General features: G+C 39.2%; 1 protein-coding gene across 8 annotated transcripts in view; it reads right to left on the bottom strand.

Moving 5' to 3' along the window:
- Positions 1-237: 237 nt before the first annotated feature.
- The window catches only part of GPR141 (G protein-coupled receptor 141), a 65,421-nt gene continuing 40,671 nt past the window's right edge, over positions 238-24,987 (bottom strand). For 3 of the 8 annotated variants that reach the window (XM_050783329.1, XM_050783330.1, XM_050783332.1), the window contains 3 exons: positions 14,962-15,060; positions 14,226-14,347; positions 2,772-3,703 (listed from right to left, as the gene is read on the bottom strand). In XM_050783329.1, coding sequence (XP_050639286.1) covers positions 2,772-3,689 — 918 coding nt within the window. In that variant the 5' untranslated portion in view covers positions 3,690-3,703; positions 14,226-14,347; positions 14,962-15,060. Of the gene's footprint in view, positions 3,704-11,610; positions 12,640-14,225; positions 14,348-14,961; positions 15,061-24,987 lie in introns of those variants that run through there. The other 5 variants (XM_050783328.1, XM_050783333.1, XM_050783326.1 and 2 more) reach the window with 4 other exon arrangements.

Below are 24,987 nucleotides of genomic sequence, written 5' to 3'. Positions count from 1 at the left end.
TTCACTTCATTAATATCTAATAGGGCATTCAAATAGAGAGCAAGGCCTGATAGTTCTTTATTGTACGGACAATTATGTGCAAGGCAGGATGTCTATTCCTTGGCTCCCACCACCAAATGCTAATACTAGTGCTCTCTTATAATGGTGATATCCAAAAATGGCCCTAGAGGCCAATGTCACCCCCAATCCCACATGAGGTTCATTTCTGTATTGACTAAAGACAAAGAACAGGAAAACTAAAATTTTTCTATTTACTCTGTAAATACTGATGAAAAAGATATTTTATATTATGAAATATTGCATTTCTATATTTTGAGTAACATTTGTAATAAGCCCTTTATTATAATGTATGAAAATAACATAGTGTTATGTTAACATTATAACAGATTAATACAGAGATTAATTCTTTTGAATTGCCTGACCTCAACATATATAAAATGTGGAAGAGAGTATGATATAATCTACAAGGTAATGAAATTCTAATGAATACTTTTAATTTAAATATTTTCTAAATTTATTTTTTTTACATATTTACAGGTATTATAAATTTTCTTAAAACTATCAGGGGTCTTAGTAATTGTCTTATAAATGTTATGGTCCAAAATGAGAGAGAAAAAATGTAAAAAATAAATGGGAAAAAAGGCAAGAAAGAAAATAAATATTACTTTTTTAAAAGGACATTTAAAAGAATATATAAAACAGAAAATATATAGAAACAAGTCGTGTTTGAACTATGTTGCTACTTCTGCTTCCTCAAATTAATTTCTGTGGCTCACTAATTTTAGTTGTCACAGAAATTCACAGAGGTATTTCTTATTCATCTGAGGAATCTGTGGATCCACAGAGTGATAATAAATTAAGAAAAACTTTTAAATCCTGAAGATATATCTTGATGAAAAAAAAGTTCCCTTAATTCATTATGTTATTCTATTCATGTTACTAATTACTCTAGGTTTTCTGAAGCATTAAATATGAAACTGGATCAGATCCTGGGAAATTTTTAAGGAGATAAAACATTGAAGATAGTAGAGTATGGGCAGGAGGTAAAAAAAAACCCAAAAAGCAAAAATCCACAAGCCAATGTATCAACCTAGCCAGTAATGGAAGTTTTTGAAATAAAGTCAGTTTAACATGCCACATGTCACAAGTCATTAATACAATTTTACAGAAAGTAACTCAGAATTTGGAAAGAAAATCCAAATTATTTTATTATTATTACTTTAAACTTTTATTTTAAGTTCAGGGGTACATGCGCGGGTTTGTTACATATGTAAACATGTGTCATGGGAGTTTGTTGTACAGATTATTTCATCCTAAAGTATTAAGCCTAGTACCCATTAGTTATTTTTCCTATATTTTAAAGGATTATACTTTTATTACTTTCGAATACATTTATTTATCCATTCTTCAAATATTCAGAAAACCTTCTTCATGCAACCTAATCTCACAGAGTCTAAATTAATGGTTTTGCTATATACTTCTCAAAAGTTCTCTTTTAAAAACATAGTTTTCATTTATTTAAAAATATATAATTTTAACCTGGAAACCATCATTCTCAACAAACTAACACAAGAACAGAAAACCAAACACCGCATGTCCTCACTCATAAGTGGGAGTCGAACAATGAGAACATATGGACACAGGGAGGGGAACATCACACACTGGGGCCTGTCCAGGGGTAGGGGGCTAGAGGAGGGGGAGCATTAGGAGAAATACCTAATGTAGATGGGTTGATAGGTGCAGCAAACCACCATGGCACATGTAAACCTATGTAACAAATCTGCACATTCTGCACATGTACCCCAGAACTTAAGGTATAATTTAAAATATATATATATCTATAATTTTAACGGTGGAAGGGAGCTCTAAAGATTTCAGTATAACTTTCTGTCCCCCGTAAAAATCTTAATTTACTGTGGCCCAGGACATCTAGAAATTCTCTCAAAAAACAGAAGAGAAAAAAATTTTAATCACTTCCCTTGGGAACTCATTTTAATGCCTACCAGCACATTAGTCAAGAATATTTTCTAAATTACAGTTTCACCATTATGTAGATATGTCCAGTAAGCTTTTAAATGATTTTTGGAGCAACAGTGCAATTGGTGATATTGAGGAAATTGATCCCCATGTCGTGAAATGACCTTTCACAGGACAAATCTAGAAAACCTTGTTAAAACAGAAGGCCACACGTTCTTTGTCTCTTGATTTCTAGACAGATGACTTCCCACCAGAGTTATGATACCCTAGAAAAATTTTTAACTATTCTCTCCCCTTATCAGTTTTCATCAGGGTGTGAGATGAATGGGACATCTAACCTGGTTAGCCAAGGAGAGTTTGTGTCTTTGGAGCTGGGTGGTGGTCAGGATTTACTTACCTAAGATGAAGTGGGATGAAAAGAACTAAAGGGCTGAGTTCAGTCCAAAACCTAAGAAAAGATCATGCTTCAGAGGAAATTAGAATGAGCTAATGAAACTCCAAAATTCTTAAGACCTATGTTGCTTTAATGGGCCACGCAGACATTCTGTATTGGAAAATAATGTAATATTGCAACTCCAGGTGGAATCAACATCACTGGTCTTTGTATGGGCATCACTCAGAGATGGCAGGGATCCCACAAGGACTACAATGAAGGCTCTGACATTTTATAGTTCTTTCATTTTGTGTAGATCAAGGCATGGTTTTGATTAAGTAATGAAATACCATTCTTACCTCCCCATACCGATTTTTATTCCCAATATAAAGGAAGCAAATATGAATACTGTAGTTTGTGGCTAACGGCACAAAACACAATTCCATAAGTCAATTATCTTTTGCTTAAACCAATGGCTTCCCCCAAAGACAAAGAGAAGCAAATCATAGCAGCTAATCGCTGTTACACTCAAGAAGATTTCGTTATAAAATGCAATCTTGCTGTTACAGGTATTGGAGTGCGTCACAACATTCAGGTAATAGATCCTAAAGAACTGGTAGGGAAGGAAACAAACAAGGATGACTCCTATAAAAAATAGGTTTTTCAGCTGAGCCCAGAACTCCTGGTGGGATAGTAAGGAGTGGCGTAGCTTCTGCACCATCAACATAATGATGAAGACCTGGAAGACCAAAAGAATCACAGCAATGGCTATGACAAAAATGACTATCATATAGTTGATGACTTTCACATACGTGTAAGCAAGCTCTTTGTGAAATTTAAAACAGTGCTTTTCATTGTATTCCTCGTGAATTCCATACCGGGAGACAACCAGGGGTACCACAATGACAATCACCAACGTCCACAGGCCAGCACTGGCAGCCACAGCATGCAGTTTTCTGTAGAATTCCACTTTGTCTTTGTGCTTGAAGAAGATGAGGTACCTGGTGACCAGGATCACCACATAGAACAGGAATGTGAGATACATGTGGATGTGCAGCATGGCACTCACGAATCTGCAGAAGGGCAGCCCAAATATCCAAGTCTTCTTGATGAGGTAGGTCAAGCGAAATGGCACTGTCAGCAGAAAAACGCTGTGGACCACCACCAAGTTAATGACCGCCATGGTGGTCACTGACCGGGTGTTCATTTTCACCAGCAGGAACAGAATGGAAATGACACCCACCAGCCCTCCAATGAGCACTATGAAGTAGAGGCTGATTAAGTGGGATGTCACTAAAGGATCGCAAGAGGAATTCCTGGAGGTATTGTGGCCAGGCATACTTGGGAAGTCACCTGGAGGAGACAAAGCACCAGAGTAACTGACAAGCTTTCAGAACTTTGTTCCTATCTCTTTTCTAGCACTGACAATGTGACTTTGTCATTTATCTGCTTACATGATATAAACTTTACATGCTTTAAGAATGAAGATTATGTCCTATGAATGTTTGCATACCCTAAACCTAAAGCACAGGAAGCCATTGATTCTTACTCTTTAATAGGAATAAAAATCGAATTTTAATCTTCAAGTTGCCCCCCAGAGATGTGTATGTAGATAAGACAATTTACATAAAACTTCAGGAGGATTGCAGACCATCTGGAGCTGATACTTGGATACTAGTACTACAGTAACCCTTTAAAAAGTTGTAAGATGGATAGAAAGATCGACGGATTCATGAAGTATACAATTTTTTTTTCTTATGGACATGATTATAATTCTCTAATTCTTTCTTACTTATTAGCAAATAACCCAAGAATATTCATACTTAATTCATTTAGAATACTGATTAATTTGACCAAAAATATCATCTAAGTCAAGGCAGCAGCAGGCAATAGGAAGGTTTACCTGAATTTCTCATTATAATTATGTGATCATCCAGCAATGAGGCCTTGCTAAGCCTTCCCATGGGCCCCACTGAAAATACAGCATGTCTCCCAATCTCTCATCTACTCTCAAAGGACTTGAAAATTCATGACAGAGCCATCGTCATTTATCCCCTGGACTCCTGAAAGATCCGCTCCATAAATACTCTCAGTCCTTTCTAATTCATTCTCCATATTCTTATTCATTGCTTGCTATAAAAGATTTAGTAATCTTTTAATTTCACGAGAAAGTCATGTCAGTTTCCTATCTAAATCCCTTCAATGGCTTCCCATCTCTTCTAAGATAAAGATTGATAGCCTTACATGTCTGGAATGTTCTGGGTTACAGTGGCAAAATCTGATCCCTTGAGACAAGATTCAAGCAATAATCAAGAGATGAAATTGGCAGGCTTTAATGGTTTTGATATGGGGAAATGAGGCAAAATGAAGTGTCTTGATACTCTCAGATTTTTGACTTGAACAATTGTGTTATTAGAGGTATGTCTACTAACACCAGGGAGACTAAGATTTGAGAAAGAACAGTAATTGCATTATGCACTCACTCCCTGACCTTCGTAACACATATTCAATTATTCTTATTCATTTATTGAATGTCTCTTTGTATAATGGAATATTACCCAGCAATAAAACGAACCAACTTCTGATATACACAATACTGATGAATCTCAAAAACATTACACTAAATCATGTATTCTCAATGGGGTGACAGCACCTTGTAAGGGGCAAAACATTTTGAGCTGTGAAAAAAAAAATCTTACTCTGTATAAAGCACAGGTGTATACACAGTACATAGACATATAAATTATCTGTGGTAGCAAAATTTCATTAAGTGGGGAGAGACAATTAGGGAAAAATACTCATTAGAGGGACCATAACAAACACAAAATGTTGAGAAACATTACTAAATAAAAGGTACCAGCCACCAAGATTATATATTGTATGATATCTTTTTCTAGAAAAAGCAAAACTAACATGACAAGAAGCAAATCAGTTAGCCCAAGGTCCAGGTTGTTGGGGAAAGGATTAGTTTCTGTTTTATATTATGTTGGTTACCATTGCAGTTATTCGCCAAAGCTCATTGAATTGTATACTTAAAATTGATTATTTTTATTGCATATAACGTATACCTCAATGAAACTTAAAAAAAAAAGATAATAATAACCCAACTTCAGGGAGCCTTCTGCATTTGTGGGCATGGAATACAATTTCAAGGAACTGTGACTCACTTAACTGAATATTATTTTTTTGTTGGCTCTGCAACAGCTGTCTCATGTTACACTGTGTATTTCATCCGTAGGCTGAAATCTCTCTACCTGCCTTTTATTTTCCCCTGTAGAAAAGTAGTTTTATCAAGGAGACATGAAATTATATTGTGTTCACATGTGAGTCAAGAATGAATGTGCCACCATAAGTTCTGCTCACCATTTCCTTTGGCTATTGGCCTAGTAGGATTGACTCCTAATTGAAGAAAGTAAAGTAAGTAAGCACATCACTTGTCCCAAGTCCTCTTTCTTATTATAAACTCTCATGATCGTTGCCAGATAACAGAAACACATGTTAAATATCTTCCATGTTTCAGGACTACACTACATCCTTGCCTGTACTTTGTCTTATTTAATTTAACCCTTACAACAGTTCTATGAATTGTGTAATGTATTATTATACTGAATTTTAGATGACAAAACTGAGCCCTAGCAGGATAAGTCATTTGACCAAGGTGCCCAAAGCACACACACACTCCCCAAAACTTTATTATACATTACAGAGAAGCATTGTGAATCTCCTAAGTCCAAGTTTCTAAATTGTAATACAAGAAGGAAAGGAGGCCACGGAAATTTGGTTCTACTCACATGGCTGTATGCCAATATATCTTGAAAGGTGCTTTTCTCTCTTTTTTGATATCTTACTTTCCCATTCCCTTTACTTGGCTTATAGTCAATCCCATATGTTAATTCACTCAATATCCACCTGAACCTTTTCTGGACTGCTTTTCTGTACAGACTTTTTGCATCTACAGTGCTTGTATGTGCCTTAGTTTCTGCTAGTCTGTTGCACTATTGCAAAACTTGGAGGCAAAAGTGAAGCAAATGAGGGATGTCAATGTGCAGAGAGATGAGACCAGAGGTGTCTAATCTTTTGGCTTCCTTGGGCCACATTGGGGAAGAAGAAGAATTTTCTTGGGCCATATAAAAAATACACCAACAATAACTAATGAGCTAAAAAAAAAAAAAAAAGTTAATAAAAAAATCTCATAATGTTCTAAGACAGTTTACAAATTTGTGTTGGGCTACATTCAAAGCGGTCCTGGACTGCATGTGGCCCATGGGCCGCAAGTTGGATAACCTTGGATTAGACCATTTGACAAGACAGTGGTAGATTTATCTGGTTTCTCTAGGACTGTTATAATAGAATCCTGGATTTCAAATACTAATATGATATATTACACATAATTTCAATCACATTTTACATTAAATGTAAATAGATTAAACAGTCCAATTAAAAAATAAAGGTTGTTACACTGAATTAAAGAAACAGGATCCAGCTACATGGGTTTTAAGAAAGACATTATAAATACAGGAATTATAATAAAAGTGATATATTCATTATGAAATGTCCTCTTTGTTTCAAATAATGATTCTTCTTTGAGATCAACTTTTGACACACTCAAGCTTTTTTGTTTATTGTGTGTACTTTATATGTTTTCCCTTTTTTTCTTGCAATCTTTATGATTACTACCTTTAAAATGTGTGTTTTGTAAATAGAAATTTTGACTCTTCCTTAAAATGTTATAAATTCAGAGCATTTTAATTCCATTTACACACTCCCTTCTTCTCTTATAGTTTTCATACTTTTTATTTCTATATATCTAATTAAACCCCACACAATATTATTGTATTGTATCATTAACATTCAATCCCTAGTCATTTATTTTTGTCCATTTAGTTTTCTTAACCATTGATTTTTATGTCTTCTTGAATTTCTGTGTTTCCATTGGATATAACTTTCCTTCTGCTGAAGAACTCCATTTTAAATTTCTTTCAGTACAGATTTCTTACGGATAAATTCTCTCAGCTTTTGTACGTGTGTGTCTGAAAATGTTTTCATTTCATCTTTATTTTTAGGATATATTTGCAAGCCATAAAAGCCAAGGTTGGCATTTCCTTTCAGTACTTTAAAGATGTTATTACATTGTCTCCTGCCTTTCATCATTGAAACTTCAGTTGTCAATATTGCCATTGCTTCTATTAAGGTTGCATGTCTTTTTCTTTCCTTCTTTCTTTTTAAGAAAGATATTTTTGCACTTTTGCCTGTGTCGGTTTTTTTTTTCTTCTTTGTTTATACTGTTTGGGGTTCTTAAATTTATAGGTTAATGTCTTTGTCCCTTTTGGAAAATAATCAGTTTTACCCCTCCAAATATTGCTTTGTCCCAATCTGTTATCTCCTCTTAAAGTTCAATTATAGTTATGTTAGACATTTTAACTGCTTCCCTTCTGTCTCTACTTTTTTTCTGAATTTTATATACATTTCATCCATCTCTTCTTCCCTTTCTCCATTTGGATATATTTTTTTTTTTTTTTTTTTTTTTTTTTTTTTTTAAAGAACCTTGCTCTGTCACCCAGGCTGGAGTGCAGTGGCACGATCTCGGCTCACTGCAACCTCTGCCTCCCAGGTTCAAGCAATTATCCTGTCTCAGCCTCCTGAGTAACTGGGATTACAGGTCTCCATCACCACGCCTGGCTAATGTTTGTATTTTCAGTAGAGACAGTTTTCACCATGTTGGTCAGGCTGGTCTCGAACTTCTGACCTCAAGTGATCCACCCGCCTCAGCCTCCCAAAGTGCTGAGATTATAGGCATGAGCCATCATGCCCAGTCTGGATATATTCTTGTTCAGTGCTTTTATCTTTGGTTGTTTCCATCCACCCACCTCAGCCTCCCAAAGTGCTGAGATTATAGGCATGAGCCATCATGCCCAGTCTGGATACATTCTTGTTCAGTGCTTTTATCTTTGGTTGTTTCCATTCTGCTGTTAAACCAACTATAGTTCTTCATATCAGATATGTAATACTTTCAGTTCTATGCTGTGTCAGTCTTATACATTCTACATTCTACTTTGTGACATTTTCTCATCTATTTCATTTTCTTCACCTTTTCCTTTAATTTTAATTTCTTAAATACTTTAACCATAGTTATTTCAAAAGGCTCGTCAAGAACATTTGTAGATATATTTCTATTATCTCTTTTTTCCTCTTGGTTTTCCATTATGTAATCTTATCCTTTGATATGTCTAGTAATTTACTAATAAGTTCTGTATATTTTTCTTAAAAAAGGTAGTGGTTCCAAGTAATGTTCTTTTTCTTGAGAGGGGTCATCCTTTCCACCACTATACTAACATTATTTTCAGTCAAGCCTTGTTTGCAGTTCTAGTAAGGCTTAGTGTACTTCTGGGTCTCCTTAGCCCCTTTTGTAATTTCAGCTATAGTCAACAGTCTTATCTCTGACCTCTTTTTCTGATGAATCTGGCCTGACTTCAAATCCTGGTCTTACAAAACTACTGACATTGTTGCTATATTTTTCAGATGTTTTAAGGCTTAGGATTTTAGTCTCCCATCTCCCCAAAGTCCCAGAATTCATCAAAATGTCTTCATGCATTGGTGAAGAATTTGAATTCTCAGCTCTGAAAAAGCTACTGTGGTGAACGAAGTTGCTTTGAGCTTTTTCTCTCCTTGGGAGTCACGACCTCTTCACTAATTGCCTCAACTGCGCTCCACTGTCTTCAAGCAAATAACTTCGGTATTTTACTTTATTTGATTTCTTGGATTATTCCTGGCGGGAGCACTAACCAGTTGATCAACCTTCCATCCTATGAAGATGCAGAAGCTAATGCAATTTTTAATGTTTCAGTGGTGCAATAAATTCTTATAGTCTTGAAATTAATGGAATTAACAAGAGAAAGGTAACTTCCTCCCCAACATATAAAGATTAGTTCCCTTTTATAAATTTATATTCTGATGTAAATACGTTATAGTACTGTTATTTGTACATTTTAAAGTGCATCATCTAATCCCTGCTTTCAGCACCCACACTCCATAACACCTTACCTTCACTGAATGCCTCAAGCTCTTTCTTGCCTTAGCACCAACACTTCTTCTCTCCCCTCCCCACCCATCTACTAATCCTTCAGGTCTTAACTCCATTATCAATTCTTTAGGAAAGTTTTCTCTGACTCCCATACTAGATAAGATCTACTTGGCCACTTTCAGAAGATAAGTCAGAGAACTCCTACACTACATGAGATCTACCTGACTTTCTCTTTTCTCCTCTTCTGAAAAGAACCACCTCTACAAGGGTGATTAAATAATCACTTGGGTAAATAGGTGCTGGTTGCTGGTATCTTCCCTCTTCCCCCTAGATTATAAGCTCCTAAGCTCCACAAGGACAAGGACTGTGCATGTTTTTATTATTTTCCACTCTTAGATCCATAGCAATAGCCAACACATAGAATATAGTCTCTAAATATGAAGTAGAAGAATAATTAAATATTCATAACATGTAGCTAACAGAACAGTGCATTACTTCAATTCTTGCTTCTGCTACTGTTTGCAGTGTTACTGTGAACAAACTACTTAACCTCTCTGAGGCTTATTTCTCTCACCTAAAATGTGGATAAGCCCTACCTACCTCATATAGCCATTATGAGACAAACTAGATAATTTATGCCAAATTAAAACAATATACAACATAATTAATATTGATTAATTGAGTAATTAATTAGTTGGGACAGTCTCGCTCTGTTGCCCAGGCTGGAGTGCAGTGGCATCATCATGGTTCACTGCAGCCTCGATCTCCTGTTCGCAAGTGATCCTCCCACCTCAGCCTTCCCAGTAGCTAGGACTATAGATGTGGACCACCACACCTGGCCTAATTTTTGTATTTTTTGTAGAGACAAGGTTTCACCACGTTGCCCAGGCTGGTCTCAAACTCGTAGGCTCAAGAAATCCACTTGCCTTGACCTCCCAAAATGTTGGGATTACAGGCATGAGCCACCATACTTGACCAATATTGATTAATGTATGAGATAAATATCCAACGTGTGAAGTGGAAAACATCTTCTAGGAATATTTTAAACATCATCTTGTGGCTGCAAAATTCCTGCAAACTTCTGTTTTTCTGAGGGGTCTATCAAGTTGGCAATAACTGGAATGGTAACTATCAGGGATGCTAATCCTAGCAATACTTTTCTTTTTTTCTTTCTTTTTTTTTTTTTTTTTTTTTTTTTTTTTGAGACGGAGTCTCACTCTGTCACCAGACTGGAGTGCAGTGGTGGGATCTCGTCTCACTGCAACCTCCGCCTCCCAGGTTCAAGTGATTCTCCTGCCTCATCCTCCCGAGTAGCTGGGATTATAGGTGCCTGCCACCATGCCTGGCTAATTTTTTGTATTTTTAGTAGAGACAGAGTTTCACCATTTTGGCCAGGCTCGTCTTGAACTCCTGACAGGTCATCCACCCTCCTTGGCCTCCCAAAGTGCTGGGGTTACAAGTGTGAGCCACTGCGCCTGGCCACAATACTTTTCTGTGGCTTTCCTCATCCATGTCCCTTCTCCATTTGCTGGGACAAGTCACCATGTGTTATGGTAACATCACAGTTATTCCCAGGAGCAGAGGCTTCTTCCCGTCCCAAAACCTAGGACCCAAGCTGTTTATAATAAAATTCCTTGCCAGGTGCATGATAATAAAAGCACCTGTAGATATAGCTGCAAAACATTCAGCTAGCCAAGCACATAGAGCCAAGTGTATGTCTTCCCAGCCCTGCCCAGATCCATCCACGTACTCTACGTTACTTGTTCTTGACTTGCCACCTGATATCTGGTTTTGGTTCTCTGCCTTACCTGACACACTTTGGCTCACTCCCCACCAGCTCCCTGCCTCAGACTCAGCTCTCTTGATTGTTTCCCAGGCAAACTCATCTGCCTGACTTTAAAGCCTGATTTTCCCTTCTAGGAAATGCCTCTTCATGTCGCAGCTCCCCCATATACTCTTGCTACTTTCCTGTGACTACATCTCTACCTCAAGTTTTGGATTAACCTTCTCCCAATCAGAAAAGGTTTATCTGCATCTCAGGAGATTCTGCATGAACCACTGCTGTGCTAACCCTCTCCTTATGACCATCTAGCTCTCATAAAGAGTTCTGCTCTGCTCCTTTGTTACAAATCTATTACTGAGATTCCTTGGTGGTGCTGTTTACCTGCTCACTATCTTCATAACCTATTTATTGTTCCTATATTGTAACCTTGAGGTCAAGTTCCATGATCCCACTTACCTATGATCACTTGTCCTGAAATTGAGTCCTGATAGGTTTTCCAGATGCTGCCTTTTATGTCTGCCTGAACCCAGCATGTTTCCAACTTCCAAATTCCTTTTTTATTGTGCTCTGTCCACACTTAATCAGGATATTGCACAAGACTTTCAGATGATCTGCATCAGATTGCAACATCTCCATTCTGTCCCATGGACTATAGCTAAAATAATCATTCCGCTAAACCATGCGCTCTCTCAATCTGCCTGCTGGGGGCAGACTCTCGCAACTCATCACTCTCAAGGTGCGGGGCTCTGACTCTAGCCTAGGTAATAGGTTGTTGCAAAAGTAATTGCTGTTTTTGCCATTGCTTTGAATGCTTTTGCAACAACCTAATAACAAAAAGAGAAAGAAGTTGCAGTAAGCCGAGATCACGCCACTGCCCTCCGACCTGGGTGACAGAGTGAGACACCATCTTAAAAAAAAAAAAAGAGAGAGAGAGACAGAGAGAGAGAAAGAAAAGAAGTTAGAAAGTTCTTCCTGCACGTTGTGCACATGTACCCTAGAACTTAAAGTATAATAAAAATAAAAAATAAAAATAAAATAAATAAATAAATAAATAATAAAAAGCAAACAAACAATAAACCTCTCTTCCTCTTTACTTTGCTTCTTTCTACAAGGCACTTACTCCCTTATTGTCCCCCCGAAGACCACTTCATCTCATGTAATGAGCACCCCACTCCCAAGATGGCTCCCCAGCATCTAAAAACCGAGCAAGAACTAGGATGGGGCCAAATGGAGGAAGACCATGAAGCAATAAACTCTTTCAAGATTCACAGATAGTAAGAAAGGCCAGAAAGGGATTGGGGCACAAGTTTTTCCTAGTGGGACAAAAAGATTATATATTTGTGTAAGAAGTATTCCTCTGCACCTGTAATCTCTGCACTTTGGGAGACCGAGGCGGGTGGATCCCGAGGTCAGGAGATCGAGACCATCCTGGCTAATTTGGTGAAACCCTGTCTCTACTAAAAATACAAAAAAAAAAAAAAAAAAAAAAAAAAAAAATTAGCCCATGTGGTGGCGGGCGCCTGTAGTCCCAGTTACTCGGGAGGCTGAGGCATGAGAATGGCGTGAACCCGGGAGGCAGAGCTTGCAGTGAGCCGAGATCTGGTCATTGCACTCCAGCCTGGGCAACAGAGTATTCCTTTGCATATGGGATACTATTCTAGGGATTGATGGGAATTTGTAATTAGTTGACCTAAAATTTTCTCTTTACATTTCTTTCAGAGAGACACCTTGTTCTCCATGTGCATAACTTGCTTGCAGCCATGACTATATCCAGTTCCCAACCAGCAGAGCTGGACAATCACCTCCCCACCTATGCAGGTGCATGGGGGATTGCTACATATTCATAACAGCCTGTTCTCTAATCCCTGAGAAGAGATGGGTATGCAGGATCAATAACATGATTTTATCAGTATTACATTAAAGAACTGTATTCTCCAAATCGAATTTCAAACATTAAAATCTGCAGATTATTCTCATTTGAGTTTTAATTTTAGCAGTGTCACATTTGTCCTCCAGGGCATATTTCTTTTTACAGTGGTTTCCTTCAATGGCAATTAATAGCAACATCAATTCAATCAAAGTAAATATATTTGTTTGAACTTAGACTGTTAAATATTCCCTAGTCTATTAATTTACGTGTCTGTTAGAGTTGGATGCCCACAAAGAATGAAGGCAATTTTGAGCCTTTTCACAAAATGGAAAGTTCAAAGCTTAATAACCTTGAAAGGAAATGTCTTCATTGCTAAAAAATTGAACGCATACAAAAAGAATAAATGCTGCTCAGAAATGCTTCCAATGCCTCACTTCAGAATATTAGCTTGTTATTTAGAACAGTCCCCGAGACTGTGGGAAGCCAAGAGAAGGTCTGAGAGACACAGTGAGCTGTGAAGCAGTGAGCCTGCCAGGCATGAGACAGACAAGCCTGAGAGACAAACACCATGGCCATGGCCGGGCCCTGGGACCCTGGAACAAGCAAGCCAGCACCCACAGTCACAACAAGTGCAACTGATGACTTTGATGTGTGTTATATACAGAACCTGCCAAGTGTGGTTAAAACAAACACTTGTAGGTAAGAAATATGCAGTCTCTGATCAAATGAAAAGCTCTGTTTTCCTGGGTGCCAGCTTTAGATGATACATGTTTAGATTTCTTGATATTCAGGTTCAGGTTTTGAAATTTGTCCTGAGCTTTGGGACACAGGCACTTTGAAGAGAAAACAATGGAAGCTTACAAAGTGTCCAGGATAGACTGTTTGAGACACACTTGTTGTTATTATTTAAAGATCCACCTCACACTTAATTTTGAAGAAAAATGTAGCACGTACCCTAGCTCAGAATTTGGGACGTGGTATGTGTCAAGTACTTCTGTCATGATGCAATGAATTCATGAAAGAAAGAGGGTGAGAGATCAAGAAAGTGAGGGAGGAACAGAGAAAAGAGAAAGAAGTGGGGAAAACAAAGAAAAGGAATAAGAAAAATAAAGAAGAGAAGAAGATGAAGGGAAAATAGGAGAGTAGGCTCTGAGGGTCCCAGCCAGTGATGCTGGTGTTATACTTAAGGCATTGAACTGACCGTAATATTTTCCTGGGCTTTGGTCTTTCTTTACACCTAGAAATGATTCAAATGTCTCAGTTACTCTCTCAGTTGATTGTCCAATATAGTTTTGCTAAGGAGTGCAGCTGATCCAGGAAAACCTGAAAGAAGGTAAGAAAGAGGTAGTTTCTGCTTCCACGGAGACAATCCATTCCAAATACAAGAAACCAGGGAATTTTTTTTCAAATAACATTAACAACAGTTATTTGTTGATGCTACTTAGATATTTCACCTATATGTCTTCACTGTGCTTTCTCTTCCCAAAATATTACCCCCACTCACACAGTCTTGCACATCTTTGAGGTGTAAACACGGACTTTCAAGCCCTTCAGGCCCCCAGGACATTCTCAGCTGCTTTCTCAAAATGCTTTACAGGTGCCTCTCAGTCCTTCCTTTGTTGTCTTATTAATTTCTCTATTTTAATTATTTTATTCATTTGTGCACTTGCTTTTAACTTTGAATTTCTTTCAAAACTAGCATATAGTTTTTTAATAGCGGTCATGAGTTATTAACTGAATGGGTGAAATAATGGTGAACAAGTGCCTTGACTGGATTAAATATTTTTTGGATATGGCCACATTTGGATCTAGACCAACAACTGACATCAGGATCCCAGAAATAAACTGCAAACCCAGAGCCAGCTCTCTCAGGGGGCAGGACTGCCTCTCTGGCTGACTGTGAACTTCCTTGTCCCACATGGGGATCCCCTCTTTACCTCTGCAATTGATCTTGGAAGGTCATCATGAAGTCTGGCCTCAAACTCTGATTTTCCCCTGCCCTCTATCATGTCTCTGCTTAAAATCCTCTTTGTTTCCTGTTAGAGAAAAGAATAAATTCTCAGTTCCTACGATGACATGTAAGCCCTTTGCAAACTGGCCTCAGCTTCTATTTCAAGGGACACCTCCTCTCTAACCCCCTTCCTTCAGCCTCGTCCTGTGACTCAGACTTACCTATCGTTCTTGGAATGTTCTCTTTCATACCCCCAGCTTGTTTCTTTTTTCTCTATGCCCCAAATGTACAGCGAAACAACTAGACTAAAGTCCAAATTGCGTCATCAATGATTTCATTTCTCTTTTTAAAAACTTTCCCTGGCATCCCATTGTCTATGGGAGCTGTGGAAACTGACATATTAGCTGACCTGACATACCGGGCCAGGTCTTGCTGGTATTTGTAGCTCTAAACAAGCCTCTCCCCTATTCTGGTGCACCAGGATTCTCCCATCGTGCCTGCATGATTCTCTTATGATTCTGATCTGATCTCATCCCACACACAAGAGAGCTCCTCAGGTCTGCCTGAGGCCTGGCTGGTGGCTATTCCCTTGTATCTTACCAACCCCCTTCCCAAAGCCTTGCCCACAACCTTGCTTGGGTCTCAGCAGTCATTGTCCATGGCCTGAAGACTACATCAATGTCAGAAGTGAGATACGGAAGTGGTTTTAGTGGCTGTTTCATAAGAAACCTATGGTAGAGCCAACATCAGAGACCAGCCTACAAAATGAGAGTCCTACACAATTTGTAGAACCCTGCAAAATGACATTAAATAATCCAAATGCTCATTAGTGTGTAGACCTTAGTCACCAGAACCCCTCCCTGTACCGTTTTAAAACAGGCAAACAAGTATAACCTACTTTGGGATTTCTCACTTCATTTATTAAACAAATGATATCACTCTAAGTGTCTATTGTACAGTAGGTAGCAAATATTCTGAAATGAATAAAACACATCCCCGCATTTAAATCTCCTTCTGTTTGGTAGGAGAGAAAGAGACACATCAATTATTTACAGAAACACCTACAGATACATGAAAAATGCTGCAAGAATTCAGAAAGAGCAGTAGTTATTTAAGAGGTACTGGAGGATGAAGGCATCAAAATAAAGTAAAAGATGCTTGGGTACAGATATGTAGCAGTTACTGGATCTTAAAGGATGCATTGAAGTTCTAGATGTAGACAGGAGGAAATAAAGCACTCCAGGGAAAGAGAAGATTCTGGGCAAAGGCTTGGATGCACATTCTGGGAATTACCAATAGTTTGATGTGCCTGGAACATCTGACACATGAGGAGAACATGAGTGAGAATCTGTAGATGAGGGTTTCCATATATACGGCATGTTGCCACTCTAAGGATTTTGCATTTTATTCTGAAAATTGTGAGGGATGCAGGGAATTGTAGAATACTGAATGACATCTTAATATTTCAGTTTTGAAAGTTTGTTTTGGCAACAGAACGGAGGGTTGGAGAAGGGTTATTCAAGTTAAAATATTATAAGGATTGGAGCAAGATGACACCCACCTAGGAGAGCTTGCCCCCAAATTAAACAAAAATTGAAGAGTCTGGGCTTGGAAGAGAAAAGTACGTACTTCAGGTACCTTCATCCACATTCAACAATAAGAAAGCAAGGATGAGTCACTGGACATTTTAGGAGAGCTAATGCCACATTAGATGGATACCAAATTTCCCAGACAAAAGAACTAACAGATGGGTTGGTTTGCTAAGAAGGCAAAGTGGAAAAAAGTAACTTTAAATGTGCCCAGAGAGGAGAGAATGGTGTGAAGTAAGACTCAGAGTTGTTATTTTAATTAAAATGCACCAAACCACACAATCAATGAGATTGTAAGAAGGTTGAGAAGACTCCCGCAGATAGAACCAAAAAAGGTCAAGAGATGGAAGATTTAAAAGAAAAGCTAAAAAACACCTAGAACGAAACTATTAATAGAAGTTCCAACATCATCTGTTATTTTCCTGATCTTGACCATTGTATGTGGTTGTATAAGAGAATATCCTGTTCTTATACAATATCACTGCATACCATATGGATAAACGCAGCATGCTTTCAATTTATTCTCAAATAGATTCAAAAAAATTACAACATGTATATACAAAAAGGGAAAAGCCAATGTGGAAAAGATTACAATTGGGGAATCTGGGTGAAGGTTATATTGGAGCTCTTTATATCATTCTTACAACACTGTAAATGTTGTGTGTAAAATTATTTCTAAATTTAAAAATTATGAAAAATTACATAAAATAAACATACAGTTGGTCACCTCTTCATTGCCTACATTGCAACAACTGGGATTCAGCCACATTAACTCTTAAAGGGATTATTACAGCAAATCATTTTTTACTCCTATCTCCCCTATTCCCAACTCAGCAACCTAAGTAATCTTTCAGAATGTAAGTTAGAAGATGTCATTCTTCTTATCTCAATCCTCCAATGGCTTCTCACCTTTCTCAGAGTCAAATCAAGATTTGGAAATGGTGTGGAAGACTTTATAGAATGCGATCCCTCCTCCCCGTTCTCTGTCTTTGGTCTCACTTTCTACAGCCAAAATGCAGTGAAATACATTTTAAACCTACAATGCTCATGATCATACCAAATTAAAACACCCATTGGTTTCCACAAGGTGGAAGTGAGGGAAATAAAAGAGAGAAATTGTATGTGAATATCTTAATATTTTTTGGTGGGGAAGAGGTTAAAGGTACTGTTTAAGTGTAGAGAAACAAACAAAAAAAATGAATGTAACTTCTTTTTTTTTTTTTTGAGACGGAGTCTCACTCTGTCGCCCAGGCTGGAGTGCAGTGGCCGGATCTCAGCTCACTGCAAGCTCCGCCTCCCGGGTTTACGCCATTCTCCTGCCTCAGCCTCCCCAGTAGCTGGGACTACAGGCGCCCGCCGCCTCGCCCGGCTAGTTTTTTGTATTTTTCTTTTTTAGTAGAGACGGGGTTTCACCGTATTAGCCAGGATGGTCTCCATCTCCTGACCTCGTGATCTGCCCGCCTCGGCCTCCCAAAGTGCTGGGATTAGAGGCTTGAGCCACCGCACCCGGCCGAATGTAACTTCTTGACGAAAACTTAAGAGCAATCAATTAGTGTACCAAAGTTACATGTATGGCTTGCAAATTATGAGAAGGAAAAACAGAGCACAGCAATAGCAGTAACAGAGGCAGGAAGGAAAAAAAAAAAGCAAACATGGTAAATAAACATATTTTAAGATAAAAGAATGAAAAGTCCAGACATCCGAATTCACACAATTTATAATTTGTTCCTTCTTCCACCTACAAAAACGAGAAATTTTGTCTATCACTCTGTGACTGTACTAAAAACCACTGAATTGTGGTTCACCAGCCATAAAGTTGTCCTTTGAAAGAAATGACTTTTATAGTTGGTGAATTATATTTCAGTAAAGCCATTGTGCAAAAAAAGAGAGAAAGAAATTGCATCTGAGCTGAGCCTTGGTGATGAGGGAGGAGCGGGAGAAATATTGACAGAGAATCAATGCTGCCGGTGACTTCCTTCATTTATTCATATCGAGGGCAGAGTAGGAAGCTCCCCTGGTTAGAGGGCTAGGTGGATGCCGTGCCAGGAACCAGGAGCTCTGGGTGCCTCACCCTGCTCAAGATTGCAGGCCTAGTCCCTCTGATGTGGCTGCTCATTCCTCCTGGCTCTCCACTCCATCCCTGGCTTCACTTCTTTCCGCTGCACATTGGACAGATGGGACTGCAGATTCAGCTTCTTGATTCTTGACCACTCATTACAAGGAACCAGCCCTACCCAAGCCATGTGCTTCATAGCACTGATCACTGTCATCTCACTTTTTCTTTGTTATTCTCTATATTCATCCCTGCTTCCAAGAAGAAAAGATCCATGAGAGTGGCCATGATGTCTCCATCTCCAGGACAGAAGGAACCCTTGGACCAGGAATCAGAAGACAAAATCACGAATTCTTAGTGTCAGAGTGAAACCTAGAGATTATAGCATCCAGTGCACTCATTAAACTGAGGAAGACATCGAGGCCCACACAGGGACCTTCAAAAGCTAGCAAGGCTTGTCACTGGCTAAGTTCCAGGTTCTGTGTCTCAGTCTGGGACTATTCCCGTGACACAGCACTACTACAGGCAGACTCCAGAGGCCCAGTGAGACAGACGGCAGCTTCTAATCAACAGAACTATGCTTTAAGTCCAGCCCCATAGGCCCCACCTCAAGGACACCAGTTGGGAGCCAGGATGGATGTCCGGCCCCAGCTAGAAGAGGCATCACAGGTTGTTCTGAGAAAAAGTTGTCAGCAGACAAATGGCTTCCCTGCCTTTGAGATCTCCTTAGAACGAATTATAGTTTGTTGTGCTTGCAGAAAACAAATGGGAGCCGTCACTTTAATCACTCACTCAGGGAAACTCAAGCAGCAGTTCATCCAAAATATATTGAGAAAAGATTCTGGGATGGCAGCTCCCACATTAAGGACCAGCTCAGTATAGCTAAAAAACCAAAACCAAAAAATCTGTCTGAAAATATCTGAAGCAGTGTGGGAAACAACAAAAGAGAAATATCCACTCTAAAGAAATCCACTGGAGAAGATTATAGGCCTAAGTAAAATATGAAAATTGCCCCCTGTTTTGTCCATATTCAAACTCTTCTCACAGTCCTCCTCCTCTGTACGTCCTATTTCTGAAGTTTGAAAGGACTCTCTCGGGTTTTCTATGGTTTGTTTAATAGCAAAAAAAATAATAATAATAATACATTTTTTAGGCAGTTTCAAGTAAAATTAGATGTGCAGCCTCACTCATCAAAGACATCATTTTCCACCAAAGAACAGGCTTCTGGATTTGAGCTATCCATTCTCTCCTCACTTGAGGAATTCACCATTGCTGCTGACTCTCTAACAGGTGAGGATGCAAGTTCTGGTTACCTACAAGGGAAGCGGGAACTGAAACTCAGAGGCTTTGTGTCTGTGTAGAGTGAACCACACTGCTCCGCAAGGCACTCAGGCTGCCCCTGCTGCCACCCGTGTTCTCCAAAATAAGGAACTGTCAGTGAGTTCGTGAGTTCTTTCCATTCCCAGTGAGAGCCTTGCATAGATCCGTAGGTCTGCAGATATTAAAATGAGCTATGAATTCTGATCTTCTTGAATGTCCATCTCCTTACCAGAAATTTTGCTTCAAAGTAATCTTTCATTGTCCAGGGACTGTGCTTTATTCTCTGAAATTGTTAAATCTGGGGGACTGTGTTCCTGGAATTCCTGAGTGTCCAGTGCTACCACGGCCTTCTTGTCACCTTCGACACACCATCTGGCCTACTTAATCCACCCAGCCTCAAAAGACAGAGAAACATGTCTATACGGACATGTAAGGGACGAGGCCTTCAGATAGGCAAAACGTGGTATTCAACAATGCTGGTAACTTCCTTGCCTCCAAGCCTCCTTATGGCCCATGAAGCACTAAAACGTGATAGAGCAAGAACAGGACATCACTAAAGGAGGCTGCTTTTCACATCATCATTTCACAGGATTCACTCTGTGCTTCACCCAGTATCATAGTTTCTTCCCTCCCTCACCATGTGCACTTCAGGCATTTCACTATCTGACTTGCTCATCTTCCATGCCATTCACTTTTTTTTTTTTCTTCCTAGTAACTTCTAGGGTTTTATTTCTTTTTATCTTCTCAGTGTTTCTGGGATTGTTTTATATCAATAAAAAAAGAGGCAACTAAAAGTCACTAAAGGAAAATTAGGCATTTCTGGACTCAGGCTGGGCACAGTGGCTCACGCCTCTAATCCAGGCACTTTGGGAGGCCGAGGTGGGTGGATCTGCCACCACACCCGGCTAATTTTTGTATTTTTAGTAGAGACAGGGTTTCACCATGTTGGCCAGGCCAGTCTTGAACTCCTGACCTCAAGTGATCTGCCCTTGGCCTCCCAGAGTGCTGGGATTACAGGCGTGAGCCACTGCACCCGGCTTTTTTTTTTTTTTTTTTTTTTTTTTTTTTTTTTTTTTTTTTTTTAGAGAGGGAACCTCACTATAGTGCTCAGGCTGGTCTCAAGCTCCTGGCCTCAAGTCATCTTCCTGCCTCAACCTCCCAAGTAGCTGGAACTGCATATACAAGCCACCATGCCTGACCTGTTTCTGTGCACTTTTATATGACAGCATAACATCTCATCAAGTGGATGTCTCCAAAGTGATTTAACCAAATTTTCAATGATGTTATGTTTCTAACTCATTAATGTTATAAATAACTCTGGGATAATCATTTTTGTGAATTTAATGTTTTATGTATTTTAGATTTTTCCAAAAGGTGGTGTCCAGTAAAAAAGTGGTCATAGGACATGAAAGTATTTGTGGATACAGATTGATACTGCCACATTGCTTTATGTTGACAGACATGAAATATTTCCTTAAAGTCAAAAGTTTATTTCTGTTTTCTAACTTAAACTATTCCTGTCAAGAAGTTTTCCAATATGTTATCCAGATGGCTTCAATCAACCATCAATCTTTATTCACTGTAGGTGAAGTACACTTGTAGGCAAAATTCCGAAATGAACAAGACAAAAAACGCTGTGGAAAAAATACATCCTTCAAGCAACGCATTGGCCCCTGAGACAGACACCATACTTTCAGGCCTCAACAGTCTAGGCCGACAGTGAGAGAAGACTCTCCCAGAAGATCTAAAAATTGTGTCTCCACTTCACACCCAGAGACATGGAGATATTGTCGACCTTTGTCTTGGAGCCCAATATAATCTGCCAACAAGTTCAGCTGCCATGCCAACAGAAAATCTAGGGAGAACCAGGAATGGAAAATAGTTTTAGGACATGTTGGGCATGTTTATAAAGGGGATTTCATCTATAGAAGCAATCAACATCTATGGATGGAAAACACCACACCACCAAAGTGAAATCCATTCAGAGAAGACCTTTCTTAAATCAAAGCTACTGAGACATTAACCAGGCCAATCTGTCCAATTTCACCCTTATTCTGTCTTTAGTCCCAGGTACCTCTAGGTTTATGCCTTTTCACTAATAATGGGCACATCTATTATAGTATAATGTATTGATAACTTTTGCCACCAGGTCCTGAGTGCCTCCTCAGTTCCTGGCACTAAGATGCAAATTTCTTATATGCTACTTATAATCCTCCCAAGAAATCTAGGACATGGGTACTTTTATTCCAAATATTAATTGAAGAAATGAAACTCAGAAAAATTAAGCAGCTTTCTGGGTTCACTCAACTAACAAATGATAGCCCTGAAATTGGAGCCCCAGGCTGTTTGACTCTGAAGCCCAAAAGTTCTGCAGCACATCACAGGGTCACAGCAACATAGAAGTCCCTTTCCTACGAAAAAAGAGAAAAAGTGACATTTCTTCGCTGCTCCATCCCTGCTCTCCTTTGGAGCTGTGGATTCCCCTAGACAATCGGTCCTTGTTTTTCAAATGTATTGTTTGTATCTCTATGACCAATTATCAGGGTATTGAAAAGTAATTAATTAGAATACTGGAAGAGGACTTGGAGAAGTAATTAAAACAGGCCTACTCGAGTTCTCTAAAGCCAATAAATGTTTGAAAAGCAGTTCATCAGATTGCAATGTAAGAGCAAAACAAAATTGCACTAAAATTTAATTCCCCAAATTTAATTTATCCCAGAGAGGGTTCTGAACCCTTTTCTTAATTTCTTTTCCTTTTTGAACTCTAAGTCCTTAACTCTCTGCTTTTGTTGAGATTGGAAACTACACTCAGAGACTGTTATGATGCACTCAACTCACATGCTCAGCTCCAAGAAGGCCTAGCCCAAGATGGGCCAGGTAAAGCCATCAGTGGGCATCAGGGTCTGGTATCTCTAAGTGTCTGCTGCCCTGTGCCCTGTGAACACGGGATGAGTGCCGGGGACAGTCCCTCTTTTGGAAGTGCCAGGCTTGAGTCACGGCACACCTTTTCTCTGCCTGCCTTCTGCCCAACTCCTAATTCACCTCCCAGGCCCTGTTGAGTCCCAAGCCTTCCTGAACCCCAACAATCTCCCCACACTCTAGAACCTTTTTCGTTCATGTTGCGGCCCTGGCAGTAGTTTAGATGTTCCTCTTTGACCAGTGACCCTCCAAGACTAGTCACCCCTTCAGAGGCTGGTTCCAGCCTGACTCTGACACTCTCTGGGGGCTGCGTTCCCCATTATTCCTGCTGCTCCCTGTTTCCAAGGGCTGTCCTAGCTCCCCAATCCTTGCCTTATTTCCAATGGGATCTCTGAAAGGATTCAAGCTCCACCTCACACTCTCATTCCCTAATCTCTTCCAATAAGCTCATTCCCTGCTGTATGTCATAGGAGTTGAAGGAATGTTTTTCCAAAAACAATTCCTGACCAGGTGGAGAATCACTAATTTCACTCATTTCCTCAGTTTCTCGTCTAATTCTCAGCCCCCTTTTTGTGGTTTTCTACTCAGCTGCCTATGAACTGTACATTCTAAATATGGCCAAGGCTAACTCTAAGGTTAGACAGTTTAGTCCCTTATGACAATGACTCATAATTCGCAGACATGTGTGGCAAAGGTGAGTGTCAATATTTTTGAGGAAAGCAACTAAGTTGCTAGAATCATTTTGATCCTCTATATAAGATGGGAGAGGACCCATCTGTTAATTAGAAGAAGTTAAGAAGTTTATAACTAGTAAGGGTGATTAGAAGCCCTAAATTCAGCAAATGTTCAGCAAAGTATTTAGTGTTTACTAGATATCTAGTATCATGCTAGTGATGAACTAAATAGTCACTCTCACCACCCTCATGGAGACTATAGTCTAGTGAGGAAAATGGTCAATTCATATGCAAATTAACAAATAGATTTACAGTTAGACATTGTATAAGTGCTATAAAGAAGTTACTAACCATCAATGCTGGATGAAGGAAGAAGAGATGCAGATATCCAAGCATTATCAGGAAACTTCTTGCCGAACTGAAAACTTGCAAGATACAAAAACTCATCACTGAATCTGATGGTCAGACAAGATGATTTATCTCGAGAGTGTATGATTTGACAAAGTCCTGGCTTTTGCAGTCATATCTTTTTTTTTTTTTTTTTTTTTTTGAGATGGAGTCTCGCTTTGTCGCCCAGGCTGGCGCGATCTCGGCTCACTGCAAGCTCTACCTCCCGGATTCACGCCATTCTCGTTGCAGTCATATCTTACCACCTCTCATAGCTCACACAAACTTCTACCTTAGACTCAATCAACACAACTGTCTTGTGATCGTGCCGGTTACCAAGCAGCCAAAGGCATTTCTTTCTTGGCCCAACCTTTGATTCTGGCATGGCAGAACCAACCAGAACTGTGTGGACATTTTGAAGTATAAATTGGCCATCCTCCACATCACAGCTTTCCCAGGTCACATGAGAAAGTTGAAATCGTCTGGTGAAACTCTTCACACACAGGCAAGACAGCTTGTTCTTCTTGCCTTCATAATGCCCTCCAACCCCATCCCCCACCCTGCAACACACACACACACACACACACACACACACACACACACACACACCCCTTATCAGAGAAGCCTAAAATACAAATGTATTACAAATGTGAGCCCTGCTTAAGATACTGCATCTTCAGTTCTATGTCGCTGGTGTGCATTCAAAGCTTAACAGAAGCCCTTGGTTAAGGTTCAGTGAGCCAGGGAGATCTACATAGGCTCTATCACCCTTGTGATCTCAGAAGAGCAATTGTTAAGTGGATGTAGACAGGGTTCTAGTACCAATTTATCTCTCATTTATGCTCAGGGCAAATGTTGTTTCCTTTGCCAACCAGTGGCTTTTTCATACATCTCCATGAATGAGGATAGCTCAATTTATCTTAAATCAAGCTCATCAGCAGAAATGACTTTCTAACCCACATTTTCTCTAAACCTTTTTTTCTTGAATCAATCCTTCCTTCCTTCCTTCCTTTTTTAGAGACAGAGTCTCACTTTGTTTCCCAGACTGGAGTGCAGTGGTTTAATCATAG

Source organism: Macaca thibetana, chromosome 3 (genome assembly GCF_024542745.1).
Source record: "Macaca thibetana thibetana isolate TM-01 chromosome 3, ASM2454274v1, whole genome shotgun sequence".
In the NCBI taxonomy this organism is placed as follows: Eukaryota; Metazoa; Chordata; class Mammalia; order Primates; family Cercopithecidae; genus Macaca; species Macaca thibetana.
Note: the sequence above shows the minus strand (reverse complement) of the source record. Positions and strands in the feature narration are given on the sequence as shown.